This window comes from Acinonyx jubatus, chromosome A2 (genome assembly GCF_027475565.1).
Source record: "Acinonyx jubatus isolate Ajub_Pintada_27869175 chromosome A2, VMU_Ajub_asm_v1.0, whole genome shotgun sequence".
Classification (NCBI taxonomy): Eukaryota; Metazoa; Chordata; class Mammalia; order Carnivora; family Felidae; genus Acinonyx; species Acinonyx jubatus.
The window spans coordinates 81,556,700-81,583,706 of record NC_069383.1 but is presented as its reverse complement, the minus strand read 5'-3'; the positions used below and the strand labels follow the sequence as shown (position 1 = coordinate 81,583,706).

The window sequence follows — 27,007 nt, the reverse complement described above, 5'->3', positions numbered from 1 at the left end:
TTTTAGTTTTGGCACCATTTTTAAGGAAGTGTCGTACACGCGGGTGAACCCTAAGGAACGGGACTGCTGCAGGTAAAGATCGTAACGTGAATGCATTTTAATATGGAACAGCTGTGTGAAGAGATTAACATGGACTCAGTTTTAAAGCCGTACCTATCTATAATCAGGTAGATTAATTCCCAAGAGTAATACACTTCCAAAGAATCCAAACATTTTGTTCTAATTCTTAAACCTTTTGGCCTCATTAAATTGTGCTGTATATCTGCAGCCTCATTCATCAGCTCTCCGGATGCACCTCATCACACTTACCTGGGTTGCTCTGAATGATTTCTAATGTCATCTGGGTGAAAAATGAATGTAAATGAAGCATTCAGCAGCCACATTTATGCCAAGCAAGAGGCTTGGGGGGAGGGGGGGAGGCAGAATTCAAAGAGTAGTTTTCAGAGTTTTCTGTTAAAGCTCATCCAACTTTATGACTTGGTAATTTTGATATTTTTTGAAAACACAAGGGAACTTTGTTTTAAAGGACGTCTTTTAAAATAAAGTTATAATCAAATAGAGAATTTTTAAGAGTATTGAAAGTATTTTACTACATCTATCAAATTTTATTTTTGCACACTGGCCATTCGAAAAATAACATGGCTAGGGAAATTCTGAGTAATAGATTATGTAACAAATATTAATTATGTAGGCATGGGATTGGTAATACAGGGTTCTAGATCCTGTCACCATAAACATCTTTGCTGCAAGCAATTTCACTGCAAACATTTTGCGTGTAAATATTGGCTTTAAGGCAATTTCACCGTAAAAGATAAAATCATGAAATATAAAAGAGGGTCATTATTTTAAAAAGACACAACGAAAGATGGAAAATGAGTAACAAGATGTAAAGGAATTTATTTTGCGTAATACAAAATATTTGAATTCGTTCCAAACGTATAATGTGGATTCAGAGTGATACTGCAAAATTCACTGCTCTTATTTTGTGGGTTAACCTAAACACTGGTCTTCAAAGTCATTCATTCATTGTGTTATACTTGTTTTGGTTTTTTTGCTTGTTCATTTGTCTCTTCCCTCGGCATTATACTTTTTTTTTTCCTCCTTTGTTTGCTAAAATCTCTTCCTTTGTTAAGAGAGGTATCAGTTTCCAAATACTAGGATGCATAATTGTCACTCAGTTTGCATTTTTTGTGTGTGCTGTGAAAGCCTTCTACACTGTTGTTTCTTCTTGGCATACTGGCATATATCCATTGATAGACATTCCAAAGTTCTATAGGAAATGTGGGTTTACAACTCTGTGTCACAGTATATACCACTGTGAGGGCTAACAGTTATGTAATACAGAAATACATAGAATAATCACAATTATACAGAATTATACAGTATAATACAGAAATACACACAATAATGCATTGAAGGAGAAAGAAACCTAACTTTCAACCAGTTTGAAAAAACAGAACTGTCAAACCAAACTACCAATCAATTATTTTTTTTTTATGTCTTATGGCAAAATTGCCTTATGGCCATTTAGTTATGAGGTGAAAATAATTGCAAAGAAAATCCTTGTGGCAAAGATGTTTATGGGATTTTTGCTTATGGCAAAAACACTGAACATTCTGGGTCATGTACACCCTTACATGACAAAGGTAGACAATTAATTATCTTCCATATCAGTATCTGTGGGCTGTGACTCTCTCAGACTGAATGGGCGGGTGGGTGGAGGTTGGGAATTGTGAATAAGAAGAAGTTAGAAAGGGGTCCTCAAATTCATTCACAGCCATTTGAAATCATATATGAAGTGCGTATATATATATACACACTACTTTTGGTGGGTATATATACATACTCTATGCACACATATGACCTTAGCAAAAGCAATTAACTGTACAAAATGATGTCTTGACCAAAGAAAAATACACTCAAAGGCCTGACTTAAAAGTGATCATCTGCTATCATCTATTCACTGTTAATTGATATGGAACATGCGAATACCAACAGATGATTTTTTTTGTTTAATAAAGTTTTCCCACATGAGAAAATGCGGGAAGCCATTACACTTCAAGGTAGAGTTCGTAAGACGGACAAGACAGCAATTTTGCCATAAACGTAATTACTACTTGTTCAGTTCAGGAAGCTATGATCTGCATCTATCTGTCCCTCCTCTTTCAAGGATCTCTGTCAATTATTTTTCTGTTTTGTATCTATAAGCTTTCCCTGTATGTCTCTTTATGAACCTGTAACACAGAATAATGAATTAAGCTCTTCCATCCTTAAAAACAAAGTATGGAGATACACACACACACACCCATACCTGTGTGTGTATCTAAACTATGACCTTGAGTTGATGGTCTTAATTCCCCCGTGATATTTGCAAATATTTTAGAAAAAATGTTTTATATTCAGATTTCTCTTTTCTCACCCCTCGTTTACTTCTCAACCACCAGCTGGCTTTTATTCATACAATTTTATATTAGAAAGCTCATGACAAAGTAGCACACATGGTCTCTTGTTACTGGAGATACAATGGACAGAGGGGATGCTCATTTAAAATAGATATGGGGTGCCTGGGTGGCTCAGTCGGTAGGCATCCAGCTTCAGCTCAGGTCATGATCTCACGGTTTGTGAGTTTAAGCCCCACAAGCTGTACTGACAGCTTGGAGCCTGGAACCTGCTTCAGATTCTGTGTCTCCCTCCCTCTCTCTCTCTATCTCTCTCTGAAGTAAATAAACATTAAAATGTTTTCAAAAATAGATATAGGGGCGCCTGGGTGGCTCAGTGGGTTAAGCGTCTGACTTTGGCTCAGGTCATGATCTCACATTTGGTGGGTTCGGGCCCTGCATCGGGCTCTGTGCTGACAGCTCGGAGCCTGGAGCCTGCTTCGGATTCTGTGTCTCCCCCTCTCTTTACCCCTTCTCCACTCATGCTCTGTTTCTCTCTGTCTCAAAAATAAATAAAAATTAAAAAATAAATAAATACGCATAAATTTGTATATATGGATATATCTGTGTATGTAGGTAAGCATATATGTTTAAGTGTGCTTATCACAAAAACTTTGCTACAGCCACTGAAATTAGAATCACAGAAACTATCAAGTATCTAATTCCAAGAACATCTTAATGTTTATGTTAGGTAAAAATAACAATTAAATATTGCAGAAACTAAGCATTAATTTTCAAAGTTGCTTTGGCATTAATACAAGTGTGTGCCCTTAAGAAAAGTGTGTGTCCATAAAGCACAGGAGTCAGTATGTGAGCAAACAGCAGGACTGTTGCATAAGACTGGATTCATTAGTTTGACAAAAGTGAATGTGATATGAATCGTTTATCATGTGGTTTACTATGTCACAAAATGCTTTGTTTAAAAGTTTAGTTCCTATAAAAGGTGAAGGGGATGAGAAGCAGTGTTTCAAGATATTAATATTTAGACTGGACTTTTTTAGGATGCATAGAAGGAAAAATGGCTTTAAACCAGTAAGTTCTTCATTTATTCAATTAAACAATTTGTGATAGTAGAGGATAAAAACTATTGCTTTCCTGATGACATAAATCCTCTTGTATTAAAACAAGGAAAAAAAACGCTTATGCTATGCCTTCAAGACATGTTATTGTGTTAATCCTGGATGCAAATACAGTTTTCAAGGAGAAAAAAATTACAAATGTAGATGAAAATTACTTCTCTTTTTATACATTTTTTATTAATTTAAATTTGTTAAAATATATACTCCTTAAAATCAAGATTTGTCTGTGACAAATTCTGACATAATATGTAAAATTCATTGCCACATTAATTTAAGAATTCTTCCATTTTATTTTATTTTTAAACATTTTTTAAGGTTTATTTATTTTTGAGAGACAGAGAGAGACAGAGCCCAAGGAGGAGAGGGAGACACAGAGTCTGAAGCAGGCTCCAGCTCCGAGCTGTCAGCACAGAGCCAGACACGGGGCTTGAACTCACTAATTGCGAGATCATGACATGAGCTGAAGTCGGTCGCTTAACCGACTGAGCCACCCGGGTGCCCCAAGAATCCTTCCATTTTAAAAGAAGAAAAATATCCAGAAGTAAGTGAGATTCCCAGTGGTAGGTTTGGATGATACATTAATAAAATAAAAGATGATTTATCTAAACTTGTATCCGTTTAAAAACAGTGATATAAATGGTGGGGCTTGTACTTACATACTTCTATCATAAAATCATATTCTTAAAATTATGACTAAATTTAAGGTGCCAAAAGGTCACTTCCAAATGATGAAAGTAAGATTAACTACTAGAATTTTGAGATACAGTTGAATTTTGATTAAATTTGTTTTATTTGAGTTCTTTAAAATATGGTAATGTTAGAATTATTTAGAACATTTAAATAAGCTGAAAATTCCTTGCCCCAAGTTATTTTCATAATTACATGTTTGTCCTATAATAGAAATCCTGCTTCCAACTTCTGTGAGATAGTCTCAATTCATTTACTGTCATGCATTAAAAACTATCTCCAAATCTGAACTCGCTGCTGGATACCTAGAGTTCAGAGGTAAACAAAACACAGGCCCAGTCTTGTGGGATCTAGTAATCCAGAGAGGGGACCAAGGAGAGCTCCCATGGGGACAGTAAAGTGTAAGGGACATGTAGGATCCCATACAGTGTGCTTTGGGATCAGAGCACAAGCATCCAAACAAGCCTGAAGGGGAGGGGGGTGTCAGGGACATCCTCCAGGGGGTGATGATTGCCCTGAATTTTGAAAAATGAGAAGTTACTAAGTAAGGTAATTAAATGTACATTATATCTTAGATTAATGCACCTGGATCTTCCCATTTCTTTTCATTCTGATACTTTTTTTGGAAAGAACTATTTATAACATCAAGTTATCTTCTGAAAGTATTCGGTCAATGGTTCAATTTATTAACTTTTTCAAAAGAAATGGTTTCTCTATACGATTAAAATCACTAGGTCCTTAGGAAAAAAAAGAGAAAAAAACCTCAACCTATGGATAAAACTTATGTCATAACATAATTACAGTATATGTAAGTATTCAAAGAGTTGAGTATTAAAAAGATTTGTAGTGAATTTGATGTTTTATGTGTGTGTATGTTTTCAAGTCTTCGATCATATTGCAATCACATATAGGCTAAAAAGCACCTAGGAGTATTCAAAGTATTCTAAAAAAATTCATCAATACTGTACCCAATTATTCACAATACTGTGTCTGCAAAACTATCAAAATATATTAATTCATCTTTTCCCTCTCTCCTTTTAATTCCTAGAATACATATAAAACAATCTACTAGAGCTCATGATGAACTACACCTCTCCAAATGGTGAAAACAGCAATTAAAACCAAAGCGAATTGGCATTTTCTTCAATAGAGAGTTCTTCTGGATCAATGTGTAATATCTGTTGGAATTCTTGAAACACAAGAAACAGCTTATGATTTATCATTACTTTCCTAATGGATCTTTTAGCATTTTAGAAAACCGAATTAAGAATCATTCTCTTATCAAATGTGAAGAGTCAGTCAGAAAGTTGAAATAAACTGATGGTAGGATTCCTAGAAAGATAGTTAGTTACAGTTGACATCCTCTGCAGTATCAGCAGGTTTAGGTACATGGATGAACGTTCGAAATAGGTCTCCCAACAATACTTTTTTCTGCAGTTACATAATCACTGAAACAAATATATTACAACCTCAAAATTCCTGTCTTCACATTCCTCATTCCTTATGGAAGCAGCATACTTTAAAAATATTATGCATATTAAAGAATTTGTCTAATATATTCTATTGAGTGTGTAAAACTGAATAAAGGAAACTTCCTCGAAAATGGTGTTGGGAAGCCAGAAGGGGAAGGGGAAGGTCTCAGGCCCTAACACCCCTCATCAGGTGCAGATCCCAATAAGAAGTACTTTGCATTTGCAAGAAAAACAGCCTACTTTCCCACTCCAGCAGGAGAAAGAATTTCTCTTTGCCCAGGAACGAGCTCAGCCAATAACAAAATATCTCAACTCAGCCAAGGAGAAACCATCGCCACCCTGAACACTGGCTTTCCTCCAATGGGTTTTGGCTCAAGCAGTGGTTTGCAACTCTCTCTTTTTTTTTCCCTGAAGAGTTCCTCTTCTTTGATATGGATACTTGCCTACCGCTTGCCATAGCTTACATGTCCTGAGCTGGAATTCTTCTGCTATTCCTGAATAAACCCATTTTGCTGATAAAATAACTGGCTGTTTTACTTTTTTTTTTTTTTAATGTTTATTTATTTTTGACAGAGAGAGAGACAGAGCATGAGCGGGGAGGCAGAGAGAGAGGGAGACACAGAATCGGAAGCAGGCTCCAGGCTCTGAGCTGTCTGCACAGAGCCCGCCACGGGGCTCGAACTCACAGACCGTGAGATCATGATCTGAGCTGAAGTCGGACACTCAACCGACTGAGCCACCCAGGCGCCCCTGGCTGTTTTACCTTGAAAGTTGACAAAATAAAAATGATTTTCAAATAAGGATGCAATTTTTGCTGTTATAAATTGCTTCATTTGGAAATCTACAGAACAATGTCTATACGAAGATAATTTTTAGACATATGTAGGAAGTTTTAGTATTACTATAATAATTAAATGATCACAAAGTATTCCTAGAAAAGCTTAAACTGTTCCTATTTTTCCATTCTCTTCTGGTTACTCTCTTCCTATAACATTTTCTCATACAGAATTTATACATAAGAAACAGATAGGATTTTATAGGTCCAAATTATTTTATTAATAAATTAGATAGAAGGTAATTAAGGATCACATAAAAAGTATTACGCTGAATAATTCTGTAACTGCGTCAGTGGTTTATAATCCATGATCCATATGACTTTATAATCAGCATGCTAATTTCCCCTCTTAGTGACCCTCCGTCACATCTCTTTAAAAACCACGTACATTGATACCAAAATAAAAGAAAATACTAGAAAATCACTCACTTTTTTATCTTTGTTGTATTTGGCAAATATCTCCTGGGCTCTCTCTTCTCCTCCATCCGTGAACAACATGATAATCTTATTGCAGTTGGCTCTAGAAACATTATACTGTAAATAAAATTTAAAAAATGTGTATCATTCACACACAAAAAGGTAAGGAATATGAAGCAATATGGAAAGAGCACGAACAGACTGAAAGGAAGGGTGTAGTATCTGTTCAGTAAGTATACTCTAAAGAACCAGTCCCGGGTCAGGCCAGACCCATCTCTACAAGGGACTCTCCTCACCCCCCAGATATCCATGGGTCTCACTTCCTTTCGGTCTTTGATCAAATGTCACCTAGCAGTGAAGAATTTGCTGAAAATGGCTTTAAATTGTACTCTCTCTCCCAGGTGGTATTTTTCTTCATAGCATTTTACATTGTTTTATGTATACAGTATGTATTTTATTTGTTTGCATTTTGTTGGCTTCCCCTGATTGAATGTTAAGTGCTGTAAGGGCATGAAGTTTTGTCTTGTCTGATCCTGAAGAGCCTGGCATGTAATAATCTCTCAGTGGTTGATTAATAAATGGATTTTAAATGAATGGTTATGTCAGTTTTATGCCTCTGTAATTGTACCAGAAACAAATAAGTGGTATTAATGAAAAATGTGCATACCCTTCCACATGTATTTTCAATCCATTGACAAACATTTTTCCTCCCTGTCCTCTTCCTTCACCATATTTTATTCACTTTACCGCCCCAAACTGCAAACTTCTAGTTGATCCCTAACACCCAGCACTCTTTTGTATCTTTGTAAAGGCTGATACCTAATCCCAGAATATCCTCCTATCCTCTCTCAATCTGCCACACATACTCGAATCCTGAAAGACTCAATTCCAAAGATAAATCCTCCCTTAAACCTTCAGGTCCCCAAAGAGTCAGACAGAGGAAAACAGTGATTAGCACCAAAGGGGCACTAAGATGAAGAACTAATTTAGAAAGCTGGAGTTGTCTGAGGTCTGAAATTATCATCTCAAGCTCCTACTGTTGTGAAATGTGTTTGCACAAGTGTTGAGAATAAAAGATTTCACTACTTTACGAACGCTCGGCTTCTCTGAAAATGTCAAGCCTCCAGCTCAGTACTGCTGAATGGAGGTATAATGCAAGCCAAATTTGTCATTTAAAAATTTTAAAAGCCACACTAAAGAATGTCTGAAAAATATCTGAAATTAATTCTACTAATATATTTTATTTAATCTAGTCACCCCCAAAATATTACCAATTGAACATGGAATCCATATGGAAATTATTGAGATAATATACATTTTTTTTTTCTTTCACACTAACTCTTCAAATTCTGGTGTGTATTTTATGTTTATAATGCATTTCAATTCAAACCAGCCGCATTTCAAGTCTCAACAGCCACATATGATTTTGAGTAACATAAAGGCCATCACTGCCCTGGCCTTAAAATGATTACTATTTTTGAAAGAAATCATTCATTCTCTTGTAGTATTTAGGTTTCTTAAAAAAAAAAAAAAATCTCACTTTTCAAAGAAGATAAATCTCATTTCCTGTTGTAAAAGTTAATCAAGATAATATTATGCTCTACTGATGAAAAGATCCCATTTCATATAACGGCATCCCATTGACTAGGCCATTAGAACACTGGCAGTTAAAGCTTTAAACCAAGTATTATGAAAACTCAAATACTGACTAATATAATTTGTCACATTCAAGCATAGTTCTTTAAAGAAAGCTATCTGAAAATTGGACTTACCAAAAAGTTTCATATTTTATCATCAAAATGCTTTCGTGACAGGTGTTGAAAATCCCTTAACTAGAATTAATTTCTTTGATGATTTCATTTTATCTACATATATGAGATGGGCAAAATAACACGTACCTAAAAGACTGTTTCATAAAAGTGATTCAAGGTTCTTCATTAGAACTTGGTTCCAATTTTGGAAGTAATGTTGGTATTGTTATTACTCAACACAAATACGAGGGTAGGTAAGGACATTGGGGCATGCTGATCATTTGTGTAATTAGAATAGTAATGTTTCCCAAGAAGGATAGATATTAGGACACACAAAAAAGGCGGAATGAAGAAATGTTTTGCTTTCAACAAGATTTTTCCCCAGGAGGAGCCTCCTGAGTAGACACGTGGTCCAGCAAAGTCAGCAACTAGTCAAAGGAAGTGCAACCATCTAAAGAATCACACAATCATAACAATGATATGTTACCGATTTGTAACAAATTAAGAAAAGGAAAGAACTCGACTATTTCAATAAAATGACAGTACAGATGGTAACTTATTTTGTTATTTCATAACAAATTATATTACGTGTCTTCTTGCTTATCCTTGTATTCTGTGTGGCCAGTATACTGCCCAGAATCTATCATACTTATATTTAATTTTTTTTTTGAAAACTGCATCTCCGTATATTTGTAATATTTTCTGAAATGCAACTGAGGACTAATTCAAATCTTAATTTAAGGCGTACTGTGGGATAAATGGTACATTTAATTCTATTTGATACTTGCTTTAGGGATCTTAATAATAGACCTTGCAATGACAAACAAAAAACAGAGAATGACATTGTGCAATAAGACGACTAGAAGTATTTGGAAGAGGTAACAAAATTCCCTTCAACTTTGAATAAGGCAAGGCATGACATGTGGGAAAATTACTTTAAAATGAAGAACTGTAATACGTAAAGGGACACGTGGAAAGCAGACCAGATGAGACTGGCTTCAGGAATAACTGAGAACAGATTAAAAATAATTTATAATTGTAGAGGCAGTATGAGAGGCCAATAGGAGTTAAATCATATTTTATCAGCAACTAGTAATGAATCTGGGAGTTAATGTGGCCTCTCTACTGAGACTGGCTCTGAAATAGTACATTAGGCTTGAGACTCCTTATCATTTCACAACTGAAACCTGAATAGGAGGGAACGAAATGAGGCAAATTAACAATACCAAGAAGAGCAGTTAAGATGCCACCAACTTGGTTGACTCAAAAGAAAAAGAACTTCTTTGAAAAAACTCCACAAACTTGTATTTCTTTACTACAGAAAGAATACATCTTAATCTAATGGTCAATTACATTTGAATTTCAAAGTTTTGAGTTTTCATCCTTCTATGAGCCAACATACATCATTTCATAAGCATATGCATTTTACCAAATGTAACTCCCCTGGGAACTACAACACTGAACTACTTGGCTTTTCTGTCTCCTTGCTGATCTAAGGCTATCTAATAAATATCACCACCGCAAACTCGGTATGTCTGAAACGGAGCTATTACTACCCTCACATACCTCTACTTAGATTCCTGTGTTACCAGCCACCTAGCATTCTAGTCCAGAGAACTATCTGATTATCACCACAACACCCTCCTTAACATTTTTTTTGCCTTTACTCCAACACCAGGATTTCTATAACAGCTAAACTTAGAACACTCGTTAGACCATGTCATTCTCATATTATAAACTTTTCATTTGCTCCTAAACACCTCATTAACTGATACCCCATGGCCTTTTTATTTCCCTTGCAGCTCCCGCATTGCTATGTCCCAGCCATGCCAAACCACCTGCCATTTTTCCAATGTGCCATGTTGTCTTATATGACTGTGGCTTTGTCCATGTTGTTCTTTTTCTCTGAAGTGATTTTCCCCTCTCTCGTGTACCTACCTAAATTCTACTCATTCTTCAAAATCCTGTTTTCAAGGAAATGCCCCACTTTCCTGACATCCTTTGGGTAAGTCAAACTCCGCCTCAGTCATATTCAAATAAACACACTGTGAATGCCCTATAACAGCACTAATGCATTGTACTAGGAATGATGATTTACCATGTCATGCTGGACCTTCTTGAGATCAGACAGCCTTGTTTACTTCTGCTATTCTAGCAATAGTAATGTGACAGGAAATTGTGAGGCACACAATAAATATTGGCTGAATGAACAAATGAATGAGGCAACCAATCAGACATCTTGAAAACTATTTTAGAAGCCTTACTTAGGGAACAACCAAGTCCAACTTGCAGACAAGACTGCATTTAAGGGCCTATTCGGTGACTCAGCAAATATGGTTTGAATGATCAGCTGACTCTGTACCAGACACGTGTTAGTCATTAACTATAGTAATAATGACCATGACTCCAATACCAAGGCAACAACCCACACTCACATGAGGTTTGCTATGTGTCGGGTTCTGTGGACAATCCTGTCTACAGCCCTCTCTGCTGTACATGCCATGGTGTAAGTGAGGAAACCAAGGTATAGAAAGGTTAGGTTCACACTCTCAACCATGGTGATAATAGTGCCTCGTGAGAGATAAAAACCTCAATGACAACTCCTGCTCTAGAAGAGCTCAAAATGACAGACAACATGCCCACTTGAAAACACTAGTCCACAGCGTGAGGTACGTGCTAATGTATGGGGCAGGCAGCAAGCATGCCGGAGTCTGAGAGTCTAACTGGAGACGTGGATGGGTGATCTGGTGAGGGAGAGATCTTCACTGACGAAGAAATTCCTGCTCTGAGACTTATATCCTATTCCCCTTAATGTCTGCCATTTGGACCTGTGTGGACATTAAGTAACAACTTTAAGAACCAAATAGATGTTTGAAACTAAAACATTTCTACCAACCACTGATGACTGAAAAACACAAGTTTCCACATAAATATGGCAGCAACTGAAATAAGAAAAAAGAAATGATATTCTAAATATGCCAACTAAGTTTGAAGTGCTTATGCAAAATTAAATAATTATCGTATGAATGTTTCTTTTGGAAAGAGAGTTCAAAGAGATGATGGAAGAGAAGATCTAAAGGAAAAGAATGTCTACACGGTGTATGCCTTTGAGTTCGGGATTTAAAAATAAAAGTAGTTCAAAGATTTCTACTGCCTGGACACATCTGCTTTTTAAATACAAGAAAAACAACAGTTATGTAACTGATAGTTACTGGTAGTACTAACTACCAGCCTACTGAAATTCATATGCTATGATTCAGTAATAAAAGAGAAAAAGGGATGGTATGGATACTTACATTAAGCAGCTGTTCGAAAGCAAAACTAAAGCCTTTCTTATAGTCTGTGATTCCTTTTGCTGTGATGTTATTCACTGCATCTTTCAGCACTTTCTTATTTCTTACGTTGGCTTGGACAAGGTGCTGAAAACAGCTCACATCCTGGGCATTGCTGTTAAACTGTGAGAGACACAAAAGTAAATACACAAATGAATATGAAAATCAATCACACAATTTTAGTTGCATTTGTGACTTCTACGTCCCAATCCTGTTGTGCTTTTTCTTTCATAAAGGAAAATGAGTAAACTGGTAACTGAAGTGCACTGACGATCAAATAGCAATTTTCATCTAAGCCTCCCTCCTACTGTAACCCTGAGCCTGTGACTCACCTTCATGAAGCTTAGCTTCTCTGATTATGAATTTGGGACTTTAATTATGTAAGATCCCTTTCAGCTCTCAAATACCTGAGCATTTAGAGGGGGGAAAAAAAACCCAACAACAACAATGAAATGTATTCAGAATCCAGAAATGATATGGAGCAGGTTCAAGGAGAAACTAGCCATTTGCTTGCCTCTCATAAGGAAAAGCTAGGGGGGAAAATATTACACTTAACGACAGGAACAGGTTTAACGGAGGAAAGTAATACGAAAGAATTAGGAACAATGGGTGGCCTTTCAGAACCATCACTCCACAGCTTATATTCTGAATGTCGTGGAATCATGAAGGCAAGGCTAAGGGCAAGCAGGTCCTGGAAGACAGGTTTTGCTCTAAATGACGAGTCCCTGAACCACAAGGATGCTACAGGAGGAGAGAATGTAAACTTTGATACCTGTCCAAAAGTGAAAATCTAACAATCATCACCAAAGCAGTATCACCAACCCCACAAAACGTGTTCACATAGTTCACTGGGCATTTCCAAAAGAACATAAGAACAAGAGAAGTAATGCAGTGAGATCCAGGGCACTAGAGGTCAGTGGGATCATCCTACCGTTGATCAACTCTGCTATTTGTATGAGCCACTTGGGCTCTTGGGGCCTAGAGTCACATCTGCAAAATGAAGTTAATAATAAAAACATATTTTCTAGAAGGTAGGGGTCTGGCCAGATGAAATGCTGGAGATATTCTTAAAAACATATAATTAAATAATTTTAACAGGTGGATCACAAACCAAAATATAAACTTTGTAACTGATCACATACTTTTATAAATGTAAAACATCATTCCTTTTTTTTTCCTCTGGAAATCATTGAAGCTTAATTATAAGGTGCACTGCACATTTCATTAATTCAATAAGCAAATGTTTACTATCAGCCTGTCATAGGTCAAAAATTATGGCAGGTGATGGTTTTATGCCTTCAGACATTTAGTAAATTATGCACAAATATATACATACATGTAAGCACATATATGATGTCTGCCTTCTGCTGCATTTATTCTAGAAATATTAATTTTTTCCTCTTTGCAAATATCCTACAAGATAAGTATTATTACTATTCATGAGGAAACTTAAGCACTGGGAGGTTAAATAACTTGCGCATTGTCACAAAGCAAATAAGAGACAGGATCAGATTAGCATTGTGACACAGAGTCTGGGGGATTTTAACTATTCTTATAGAGCCTCTTACTGTATTACAATATATTATGATTCATTCTGTAAAGCGATATAATATTAGTCCCTAGGAGACAATATCATGAGTGGGTTCTAGTTTGTACTGTGAGCAGTCAGGGGGAAATTCCTGTGAGAAATGACATTTCCTGTGATTCTAGAGAAATGTTTCATTTAAGACTATGGAGGAAGGCAAAGAGAACAACAATGTAAAGGGCTATGATGTTAGGGGCAGGGAGAAGACTTTCAGAGAAATATAAAGGAGGAGAGTTTAGCTCACTCACATATGACTGAGGACAATGACATAAAAGGAGTTCAGAGAGGGAAGCAGGGCTAGATCATTCAGGGACTAACAGAAATGCTGAAGAATTGGGATTCGCTTTTCTGTCAAATGCTAAGTCACAGATTTTAAGCCACAAACAAAACAATTTAATGTAAAATTTTAAGAGATCATCTGAGCTGCTGTTTGGTAAACAGATTTAAGGTGAGCAATATTTAAAGGAGGGAAAATTATTAGAAGGCTATCGTAGTAACCTAGCTGAACATAATAACGGGCTCTTGATTTGGAGACGGTCAGAACAGGAGGGGGTACAGATCTATTTTGGAGGAAGAATCCACAGCATATGATGGTGAAGTGGGTGTATAGCTGAGGAAGGCAATAGTGCCCTAAATGCCATGCAGGTGTCTGACATGGGCATCAGGATGGTAGAGGGTAGCAAGAGTGATAGGTTCAGGGGTACTTGGGGAAAAGACCAGGGAAGTGTAGAGCTCAAGGGTGGGCGAGTTTTCATAGCATTCAAAGTGTGAGACTCAAAAAAAAATCTTGGCTAAACGTTAAAAAAAAAAAAAAAGAAGAAGGCTTCAGCATAGAAATTTGGTTTAAAGCCTTGCATGTAATGATTCCAAACCCAGATAAAGACCCCACTAAAAAGGAGTACTATAGACCAATTTCCCTGATGAACATGGATGCAAAAATCCTCAATAAGATACTAGCCAACCAGATCTAACAATATATTAAAAGAATTATTCACCATGATTAAGTGGGATTTGTACCTGGGATGGTTCAAAATCAGCAAAACAATCAATGTGATACATCACATCAATAAAAGAAAGGACAAGAACCACACGATCTCAATAGATGCAAAGAAAGCATTTGACAAAATACAGCATCCTTTATTGATAAAACACTCAAGAAAATAGGGACAGAAGGATTATACCTCAAGATCATAAAAGTCATATATGAAAGACCCCCTCCCTGCTAATATCATCCTCAAAAAAACATAGAAAAATTGAGAGCTTTACCCCTAATGTCAGGAATATGACAGGGATGTCCACTCTCACCATTGTTATTCAACATAGTATTGGAAGTCTTAGCCTCAGCAATCAGACAACACAAAGGAATATAAGGCATCCAAATCAGCCAGGAGGAGGTCAAATTTTCAGTCTTCACGGATGAAATTATACTCTATATGGAAAACCCAGAAGATTCCACCAAAAAACTGCTAGAACTGGTCCATGAATTCAGCAAAGTTGCAGGACATAAAATCAATGCACAGAAATCAGTTGCATTTCTATACACCAATAATGATGCAACAGAAAGAGAAATCAAGGAATCGATCCCATTTACAATTGCACCAAAACCCATAAAATACTTAGGAATAAACCTAACCAAAGAGATGAAAAATCTGTACACTGAAAACTATAGAAACCTTATGAAAGACATTAAAGAAGACAAAAAAAAAATGGAAAAGCATTCCATGCTCATGGATTGGAAGAACAAATATTGTTAAACTACTAATACTACCCAAAGCAATCTACATATTCAATGCAATCCCTATCAAAGTAACACCAGATGAACATAAGGGAAGGGAAACAAAAATAATATAAAAACAGGGAGGGGGACAAAACAGAGAGACTCTCAAAAATGGAGAACAAACTGAGGGTTACTGGAGGGGTTGTGGGAGGGGGGAGGGGCTAAATAGGTAAGGGGCACTAAGGAATCTACTCCTGAAATCATTGTTGCACTATACACTAACTAATTTGGATGTAAATTTAAAAAAAAATAAAAAAGTAAAAAAAAAAAAAAAGAAAGTAACACCAGCATTCTTCACACAGCTAGAACAAACAATTATAAAATTTGTATGGAACCAGAAAAGACCCCAAATAGCCAAAGCAATCCTGAAAAAGAAAACCAAAGCTGGAGGCATCACAATCCCAGACTTCAAGCTGTAATCATCAAGATAGTATGGTACTGGCACAAAAACAGACACTCAGATCAGTGGAACAAAATAGACAACCCAAAAATGGACCCACAAATGTATGGCCAACTAACCCTTAACAAAGCAGGAAAGAATATTCAGTGGAAAAAGTCTCTTCAGCAAAGGGTGTTGGGAAAACTGGACAGCAACATGCAAAAAACTAAACCTGGACCATTTTCTTACATGATATACAAAATGAAACTCAAAATGGATGAAAGATCTAAACATAAGACAGGAAGCCATCAAAATCCTAGAGGAGAAAGCAAGCAAAATCCTCTTTGACCTCGGCCGCAGCAACTTCTTACTCAACACGTCTCTGGAGGAAAGGGAAAGAAAAGCAAAAATGAACTACTAAGACCTCATCAATATAAAGAGCTTCTGCACAGTGAAGGAAATAATAGCAAAACTAAAAGGCAACCAACGGAATGGGAAAAGGCATTTGCAAATGACATCTCAGATAAAGGGCTAGTAATCCAAACTCTATAAAAAAATATCACATTTAACACCCAAAAAACAAATAATCCAGTGAAGAAATGGGCAAAAGGCATGAATAGACACTTTTCCAAAGAAGACATACAGATGGCTAACAGACACAGGAAAAAATGCTCAACACCACTCATCATCAGGGAAATACAAATTAAAGCCACAATGAGATACCACCTCACACTACTTGGAATGGCTACATTAACAACTCAGGCAACAACAGATGATGGCAAGGATGTGGAGACAGAGGAACCCTTTTGCACAGCTGGTGGGAATCCAAACTGGTGCAGCCACTCTGGATAACAGTTTGGAAGTTCCTCAAAAAATTAAAAATAGAATTAACCTAGGGCGTAGCAATTGCACTACTAGGAATTTATCCAAAGGATACAGCTGTGCTGTTTCGAAGGGGCACATGCACCCCAGCGTTTACAGCAGCACTATTGACAATAGCCAAAGTATGGAAAGAGTCCAAATATCCATCGACAGATGAATGGATAAAGAAGATGCGGTGTGTGTGTGTATATATATATATACATATATATATACACATATATATACACATATACATATATACATATACATATACATACATATACATATATACATATATACATATACATATATACATATACATATAAACATATACATACATACACACACACACACACACACACACACACACAACAGAGTATTACTAGGAAATCAAAAAGAAGGAAATCTTTCCATTTGTAAAAACGTGGATGGAACCAGAGTGTATTATGCTAAGTGAAATTAGTCAAAGAAAGACAAATATCCTATGACTTCACTCATATGCGGAATTTAAGATACAAAACAAATGAACACAAAGCAAGGGAAGCAAAAATAATACAAACACAGGGAGAGGGACAAAACATAAGAGACTCTTAAATAGAGAGAACAAACTGAGGATCGCTGGGGGCGGGGGGTTGTGGGTGGGGGATGGGCTAAAAGGGTAAGGAGGATTAAGGAAGACACTTTTGGGGATGAGCAGTGAATGTTATATTAGGGGATAAATCACTGGAATCTACTCCTGAAATTATTGCACCACATGCTAACTAAATTGGATGTAAATTAAACAAAAATAAAAATAAAACTTTAAATATAAAAGGGAAGTAGAAAAATGAGTCCCTAAGACAACAGTTGAAATAAGTTTGCATGGAGGCAGGAAAGAAATCAGTAGACTGGGCTATTTGGGGTGACAAGAGGGGAAAAAATAGGTCTCAGGAGGAAAAACACTGCAGTTCAGATACAAAGATGGGGAATTCAAAGTGCCCACTGAACTCATCCACATTATACAATGTCAGTGGAGGGGGCAGGGGCCCCCCATACACTGAAGCACAATGGGAAGTGGTAGAACATGCAGAGGCACGTCTTCCACATCTTCAAAGCACTTCGGCTGGGAAGAAAGAAGAAAAAGATTGGGGTACCTCTAAGGGTAAGCCTGAGGTCAAAGAAAGGCTTCCCTCAAGTGGAGGGTCACTAGAGCAAGAGAGGTTCATATCGAAGAGCGAAGGAAGAAAAGATGCAGGATAGTAGAGAGCGAAATACAAAGTTCTTGTGAAGGTAGGAAGGACACTTACAGCCGATGTGTGGAGGCATGACCCTTGAATGTGCATCGACTTCAATGTTCCAGGTAAAGAGCACGGGCTGAGTACCGATGCTGGGTGTATGCATAGATTAGGGATTGAAAAGGTGACAGTCAACATCTGAACAGCAAAGCAATCAATGTAAAGTAAGGGAGGGGGCACCTGGGTGGCTCAGTTGGTTAAATGTCAGACTTCAGCTTAGGTCACGATCTTACGTTTCTTGAGTTCCAGCCCCAAGTTGGACTCTGCGTTGACAGCTTTGAGCCTGGAGCCTGCTTCGGATTCTGTGTCTCCCTCTCCCTCAGTACCCGCCCCCCCACCGGTTGATGCTCGCTCTCTCTCTCTGTCTCTCTTTGTCTCTCTCCGTCTCCCTCTCTCTCTCTCCCCCCTCTCTCAAAAATAAATGAACATAAAAAAATAAAAAGATAAAGGGAGGAGATGGAAGGTTTGGAGAGAGTACAGATAAAACAAGAAGGAAAATGTCCTGCACAGATAATTGAGTTCTTTCTCATTTTTATTTGAACACTAGTTTCAGGTACATCATATATATGAAGAAAAAGCTCCAATACATATTTTTTGCTTTTTCCATAAAATCAAATGTTGAAAGCTTAGTATCTTCAGATCTAAATTCCACTGCCTCTTTCATTCCATTCTTTGATAACTTGACACAATCTTATCTTACACATTCTATTTTGAAAACAAAAGAATGTGAGAATTCCCATGTTAGAACGTTTAAAAAAAAGTTTGCTAGTACATCAACAGTAAAATATCTGACTTTAGAGAATTATTAGAAATGGTTATAGGAGATGTTATTAACTGATTTAAACGATGAATCATGATAAAATTAGAAGTTATGCAGAAAATGAACACTAAATAATGTATTGCCCTGAGTCTTTTGGTTGGCCTTGAACTGCTTTTAACACGTAAGAATGAAGCATCTCGTTAAGTCACTTTAACACACTGATTAAATGTAAATTCAATTCATTAAATACAAATTCAGTGGTGTGTTAACAGAAATTCTCTGATTATACTCATAATAAAATTCATAAATAATGCAGAGAAACGAATAGCTTACAAAGTGTAAGTCCCCAGAGCGAATCTTACCCTCCTAGGAAAGGGATGAGAAAGTTTAAAAGTTCTAAATTAGGCAAGTGTATATTTCACAGACACCTTACACTCGTCCGCTTTTGGAGTAGACAAAAAGAACAGGTTTATTTTCACAAGCTGAAACTGCAGTCTTTGGTAACATGTGACTAGACGTCAATTTATAAACCACATATTTAATACATGAATCATACATATATTAAAAACCTTAGGGCAAAGTTCACTAATATAGTATTACAAAGCTTCGAAATTGTATCCTGTGAACAAAAATTGATTTTAGGAGGCCAGTTTTTGTCATCTACTAAGAAAATACTTTAAAAAAAAATGTATATTTAATCCTACAGAGTCAGAAATCCAAACTAACACACTGATTCCTTTCCTGATCCCAGAAAATTCAGCTGAGTAGATCCCTTATTAGAACTGCTGAGAAAACCGCTGCTAGCATGCGGAGAGAGAAAGAACTGTGGGTCAGAGTGAGCATGTGGGGTATCAATCAAGTGGGACTTTGTATCCCTGCTCCAGCAAATGAACATTCTTTCCTCTCCTCCTTCCCTATCACCTGTTCCTCTGCCTACCTGCAACACTTCTCTTCTCTTCCTCACTTGGTTGTTGTCCTTACCTCAACAGTTGTTCTTTACAAAGGGCTTTCCTGACCTTCCCTGACAAGATCCAACCATCCCACTGTAACCTCTCCTAGGCCTAGATGGATCTCTTCTTTACAGAATACAACACAGTTAAAAGTTCCTATTTCTTTGTATGATATCCTGATAGATGTCTCCTTTGGATTAGAAGTCCACACAAAGAAAACAGCCATCCCACCATTGCAACCTTAGCACTTGGCATATAATAGTACGCTATAAATATCTAATGAGTATATGAATGGAGTTCCATTAGAAGACAGTGTGAAATGTTGACCAAAATCAAGTTATAGGAGTGCCTGGGTGGCTCAGTCAGTTAAGTGGCCAACTTCAGCTCAGGTCATGATCTCATGGTCTGTGAGTTCAAGCCCCACATCAGACTTTCTGCTGTCAGCGTGGAGCCAACTTTGGGTCCTCTGCCTCCCTCATTCTGCCCCTCCCCCGCTTGCATGCTCTCTCAAAAATAAATATTAAAAAAATCCAAGTTATAGATTTCTAAATGTAGAAATTATATTTTAGCTCTACAATAAGTTCTTAAACTTGTATATTCCTAAATATAAGTATTCTGTCCAAATAGACACTATTCAAATACCCAAATGAAGATGTACGTAAAACACCTATCATAGAGCCTGACACAAAGTAGATGTTAAGTCAAGTGCAACTCTATCTTTTAAAAAAACAATTTTACTATAAACATTAGTATGCTCAATTCTCAAATCAGAACAGACCCTAGATTGATGATGAACAATATCAGTTTTAGTGGGTTTTAAATAAAGTTCACTAACAGGACGATACAGGTATCCTTCAAACACTAACTTAATGTCTGAAACAGCCTCTGAGATAACCATCAACAATAAATTTCAATGCTTCCAAAGAACCTTCCTGTTAAATATCACAGTCAAATACACCCATCAAATTAAAACATACTTTCAGAGCCAAAATAAATCACTAACCTCTCAAATGAATTTAAACTCCTGGTTTTATAAAGACAGTATTTTTGTTCTCATGTACTCTGCTAAGTAAGAAATCATTTCACAAAGTACTTCGGAGAGACAGAACTCTGCTCATTGAATTCACCTTGGATAAAGATGATGAAACGTTGGCACTGCCTTGATACACACCATAAGTCGAAGTAGCATCAAGTCCTTGGAAAGCAAATTTGTCTACAAATGGCACCCTCATGGGGTGTTCTAACACATCTTCACAGGGCACCAGGTCTACCTTTGAAATGGTTAGCAGGCTCAAGTAGTTTTCCTCTAGAAATAGTAAAAATTAGGGGTGCCTTGGTGGCTTAGTAAGGTAAGCGTCTAAGTCCTGGTTTCGGCTCAGGTTATGACCTCACAGTCATGGGTTCAAGCCCCGCATCAGGCTCCACAATGACCATGGAGCCTGCTTGGGATTCTCTCTCTCTCTCTCTCTCTCTCTCTCTCTCTCTGCCCTCACCCCACTTGTGCTCATTCTCTCATTCTCTCTCTCAAAATAAATAAATAGGTAAACAACAACAACAAAAAACACCCACCTCAAATCCAGACCTGCCTGCTTTGAAATATGGGTAATTCTTGAAATTACAAAATACAAGTGAACTTATTTACATAATCTAAGTATAATAAATAATTTATGTAACAAATTATATTATGCAGGATTATTTATTTCGACAAATTATCTAAATTAAATAAACTATAATTTTGTGTGTCTTTACAATTATGATATGAGAAGCTATCCACACTTTGGACACCAGATGGCGATGCAGGAAAATAAAAGCAAAGTGAACAGAGGATGTGATCTTTAAAATCTTGGTTAAGTTTTATTCCTATTATAAATATTTTTATTTTCTTATTTTTACAGGAAATTTAAAAATGGGAAATATTATAAGGCAACAAAATGGTTATCCTAAAACTCAGAGAAACAGCTGGTAACATTTATCCATACACATATGTACATAATCAGTTAAGAATGATTTTTCAAGTTTTTTAGCTATTGCCAAATTAACTTCCAGAAATTGTGTGCCAATTTATAATATATTTGTAACAGTCTCACTCCACTTTCACGAACACGTAACATTTTTATTTGCTAAATCCTAAGTACAAAGATTATTTCAATCTTTTAATTACTTGATGGCTAATGACGTAAAACTTTTTCTCATATATTAATTTTCATATAATCTTGTGAGTTGTCTTATTTTTATTTATAATAAACAAAGATTTAGAATATATTTCTAGAACATTTTTTATTCCTTTACTATTTCTATTATTTCACCTACTTCTTACTACTACTAATAATAATAAAAATATCAGCTAACATATATTGAGAATCACAACAGTGCCAGGCTAAACACTTTACATGCATTGATTCATTTAATCTTCACCAAGCTTACGGTTTTAGTTTTAGTTTTTAAGATTTAAAAATACGCAATGCTTCACGAATTTGCGAGTCATGTTTGTGCAGGGGCCATGCTAGTCTTCTCTTTATTGTTCCAATTTTAGTATATGTGCTGCCAAAGTGAACATTGGTTTTACTTTTAATAGTTTCCATTATACAATTGATGAAATGAGTCTGACAGTGTTAAGCAAAGTGCCCCAAATCACACAGCAACCAAGAGTCAGAGCCCTACTTCAAACCCAAACAATCTGACACACTTTTCTCTATGGTGTCTCATCATTTCCAACTGATACCAAAAAAAGTAAGCTGCCATATCCTGTCATGCTACTTTTCCCACACTTCCGGTTGAACTTTGGAACCTTTTTTTTTTTTTAATACAATTAAAATTGCATTTACCAATAAATTCTGGACAAACTGACATCTTCACATGAGTCACCTTTTCATTTCAAGAAGTTATTATTCCACATTCAATTCTGTATATTCATTTCAACTCTTCTACTTATACCTCATATTCTTTTCTCTTTTCTACAATGCAGATCCAACATATATTATTAAAAGTATTTCTAGGTAATTCATGATTTTTGCAAACATCGTGAATAGGATTCTAATTTCTATTATTAATCCCTGTCCTGGGAAAACCAGAAGGGGTGGTCACCCTTGCAAGTTAGAGATACTATAAATATCTTTGTTAATAGCACTATGGGACTTGAACACTCTAGTCCTCAAAATGACATGGCTGTTGCCCAACACTGCCTGCTGGTTTATGGTTTCCTTGGCCTATTGGATAAAAAAAAATGATTAAAAAAAGTTCTACTTTTCAATCCAACTTAAGAAAGTCAGGTCTAACCCAAGTCCTGCCTCTAGAAAGTATCAATGTCCACAGACAGCTGTTTCAATTATCTCCTTGGAGCTATAAATTGCTTCTTTTTGGAGGGGGGAGCTTTAGCACATCAACTGGAAAGGCCCACAATTTCTAAAATCTTATCATTTAGATAAGATCGTTTTAACTATTAAAAGAATTAATAAAAGGAGTAATGAATTCTGTAAATGTCAAAAGAAAGTCACATCAATAAAATAGTGAAGATATTGACAACCTTATTGACACAAAATTTATGTTTGCCTATAATTATAAAACATGGGCCATCTAAACTTTTGATAAGCATTTTTACTTTTAAACAAATATTTCAATTAACATGAATCACGATGTGCTGAAAATTCAGTCTGTTGACTTTTTGTTGAAATGTTGAGTGAATTTCTGAATAAGCCCCAGTATCATTTTTAATATATTCTATTCATATTATCATATAGAAAACTCTTAAACAGCTCTAGTTATATGCATTTGGAGTTTCAAAAAATTGAGAGTATTTGTATTTAGCTCCCTGGCTCATCTTTACTTGATATTAATGTTTTCTTTCTCAACCATCATTTTGTCAACCACTGTGCAATCCTGATTCCACAGCACTTGTCCAGCTAGAAATATGGGCAACTTTCTCATTATCAGTCTTAAGATGTAACAAGCATATCAGTAGTATTTCTATCACAAGTTTTTTTCATAGCCCTGTGGAAATTTGAAAGCCAGCTCCCAAGGATGAAACTTTAATGAAATGACAAAATGATCATATCTACTCTGATTTTTTTCCTCTTTACCAACATTATGATGCAGAGTTGACCAATATGCTAAATGTTTGTATGGTACCTGAAGCTGATTACTTGGAACATCTTTCCTAGTTGAAAAAAAGATCAATTGTGAGTTTGGCTGGATTTGCCTGAAAAACTCAGAGAATGATATACATATCTAAAGTATTTACAGAGAAGAGATGCTAGAGTCAGATAAAATAAGTAAGGATGACTCTAATCATTTAAGAACACAAACATATTTAATCAGTGATTGAAATTTACTATAAAATTCTGACAACTATGTAAGACTCCCCCCTCCACTGTTATGACTAACCAAGAAATAGACTCAATTGAAAAAGCACCACTATGCGCCTTGCATTTTTTTCTTTTTCAAAAAAAAATTTTTTTAATGCTTATTTTTGAGAGAGACAGAGACAGAATGCAAGTGGGTTCAGGGCAGAGAAAGAAGGAGACACAGAATCCAAAGCAGGCTCCAGGCTCCAAGCTGTCAGCACAGAGGCCGACATGGGGCTTGAACTCACGAGCTGTGAGCTCATGACCTGAGCTGAAATCGGACACTCAACCAACTGAGCCACCCAGGCGCCTCTGCATTTTTCTATATACAGTAACATTTCAGTAAAGCAGACAGTGTCTCTATAGTCAAAAAAAAAAAAAAGCATCCATTGGTGGGGAGGTGGGAGTGCAGGGGTATAGAAAATAAATAACAAACATATATATATAAAGTATCAGGTGGAGAAAAATGCTACGAAGAAAAAGAAAGTGAAGTCAAGTGGCTGACAATGATTAAAGAGATAGTATAACCAAAACTGGAATGACATTGGAGATTTGGTAGTCAAGGAGGTCCACTCTATTATGGAAGCACTTGAATGAAAAGAAGCACACATCTATCTAGACTCAGAAGCATGAAGACTCAGGGTAAATCAGAAGCAATTTCTAATCTGTGCATACCAATAAGATATGCACTTAACAGAAAGAAGAGATCTATTTTTTTTAAGTAAGGTTAGTAACATCACCACCAAGTTCTTTTAAACAGGAAACAGCATTTGGAACCAACAAATAGTTACCAGCATGACTTGAAGAAATTATATTCAACCTAACTCTGTTCCACTGAAATCAAACATATAAATATACATATATTTTAAAATATATTTCAATATAACAAATATTTGAAAAACTTGAGCATGATTAGGGTATAAACTAATGAAAAAAATTAAATAAAGAAGATACCTATCAACAGAGCATCAGGTTAAAAAGGAGAGAGAACAATGAGGAATGAAAAAAATTTTGGAATACTACATTTTCAAAGTGTATAATCATTGGACAAAATGTTAGAAAGAGAAATTAATTATGGAAAAAGGTAAATGCTAATATTTGATATTTATAAGAGAATTTAACATGCAAACAGTCACTTTATGCCAAAGTCCTTTTCAATGGAACAAACGACAAAAAGACTTTCATGTCTAGTTCATGTTTTCAAGTTCTACCATAGACATCAAGATTCTCAAAATGTTTTCTAGAACCTTAGCAATGTGCTGAAAGGGGATTCTGCTATTCACAGAATAGCATTCTACAAGTCGATGCATTCTACAAGTCAGTACTGTAATGTAATATCAATTTATATTTTGATTTCTGCTGAATTTATGCCTACTAAGTAATTAGGAACAAATATGAGATCTTAAATAACTGTGAGCAATTTGGCTAAAGTTACAGCTCAGGTCAGCTCAGTCACTCTCTTGACCTACTGTCATGATTAAATGAATACTTGGATTCTGAATAATCTTACCAAGTCCTGACATGCCTATGGCACATGGACTCTTTTCCTAGTCTTTCAAGTCCCAGAAAATAAGTTGTAACTTTTATATTATTAAAAACAATAAATTAGTTCAAAAGAAAAGTTCTCCTTCAGCCTCACCTTAAGTATCACATTGTCATTTCTAAAACTGCAAATGAAACTAATTTCTAAGTACCAAAAACTGCCTTTAGTGCACCATGTAATTAATTGAAAAAATATTTATAATGCTTGTCAACACCTTCTTATAAACTTTCCTTATACATGCAAAGCAATTAATTTATCCTCTGGCAATCTTTTTTTTTTAAACTAAATAACCTTGATTATGTACCCTGTTATTATAAACTCTAAATTTGTCCTTTATTTGATAGTCTTCTCAAATAGAGTCTTCCATAATTTCTTTATGTATCTTTTAAATAGAGTTAAGTTTATAAAGCACCCATCTTTACCTTAAAAAAAAGCATATAAAAAGAGAGAACTAGGGTTCTTTTAATAAATCTAACTCTACTCATCCTGTCTTAATACTCCCCTCCATAAAGCAAATGGCTACAGTATAAAAATATTCATAAACATCCATACTACTAATAATGCTGTGAATTAACCAAGATCTTAAAATCTAAATCAGCAATAAGCATTATAAGTTACAACAAGCTCCAGACAGATGCCTGTTGGACTTTGCTAAATGTACCTCCCTCCAGTACCTTGACTTCCTGATTTCCTCATGGCCTAGGACTCACTGGACAAGCTTTGCTAAATGAAGATTCTGACCCTGAAGTGTGGTGCCTGAGAGTCCGCATTTCTAACCAGCTGTCAGGGGTTGCTCTGCTTTTCAGTCATGGGCCCCTCCTTACGTGGCAAGGGTATAAAGCTACAGAATTCTTGGTCACTGACATAAAAGAGAGCTGGATCGACATAAAAATGTCTTGAAATCTAGATGATGACTATTTTATAAGACATGAAATGAAATTTCTGTCCTAGACTTCATGGCTCACAAAAATTCACTGGCACACCAATTATCTGTCACTTTATTTGTGCTCTGGCAAAAAGAGGGTCTGTTTTGTAAGGATGAAAAAACTCACTTTTAAATTTAAGTAGTGCAACAACTTACGAATGTGCTCATTATTACAGGCAGAGTAGCAAAGTTCTAAACTACGAAAACCATGCCCTTATCTAGGAACACACGAGGCATATTTTAGAAGGAAAACTCAAATTTAAAACACAGGAGAAAACGAACAATCCAAGCCATGTCTTTCTTGAAGATACAGTGCAATCTCGTATTTAAACAAACCTCCAGTGTGACATTAGTTGGTGTTAGACTGTCAAGTCAAAAACTGGGAAGTACCTGAAATTTTATCCTATTTGCAAGCTAATGAGTCAGCCTCAAAGGTGGTACATCGTTTCTATACAATTCTACCAGCGCCATCTAAGAGGCAGAGTCGTCTGTGGAGAGTGGGAAGCAGATCACTTAACCAGGCAGTCTTACTAATGCCACCAGCATGACGCTGTGATCATCCCTGTCCAGCCTCCTGCTATGATGACTGTGGCTCCTTAGTC

At 36.1% G+C, this 27,007-nt stretch overlaps 1 protein-coding gene and 1 non-coding gene across 9 annotated transcripts in view; both read right to left on the bottom strand.

Moving 5' to 3' along the window:
- Nucleotides 1-27,007, bottom strand: part of CACNA2D1 (calcium voltage-gated channel auxiliary subunit alpha2delta 1) — a 487,283-nt gene that overhangs the window by 79,571 nt on the left and 380,705 nt on the right. For all 8 annotated transcript variants that reach the window (XM_027071753.2, XM_027071754.2, XM_053218537.1 and 5 more), the window contains exons 11-12: nt 11,976-12,134; nt 6,941-7,045 (exon numbers count right to left, since the gene is read on the bottom strand). In XM_027071753.2, coding sequence (XP_026927554.1) covers nt 6,941-7,045; nt 11,976-12,134 — 264 coding nt within the window. The remainder of the gene's footprint in view (nt 1-6,940; nt 7,046-11,975; nt 12,135-27,007) is intronic.
- On the bottom strand, nt 22,048-22,152 carry LOC113603095 (U6 spliceosomal RNA). Its single transcript, XR_003424650.1, has one exon. It is a non-coding gene; the product is annotated as a U6 spliceosomal RNA (small nuclear RNA).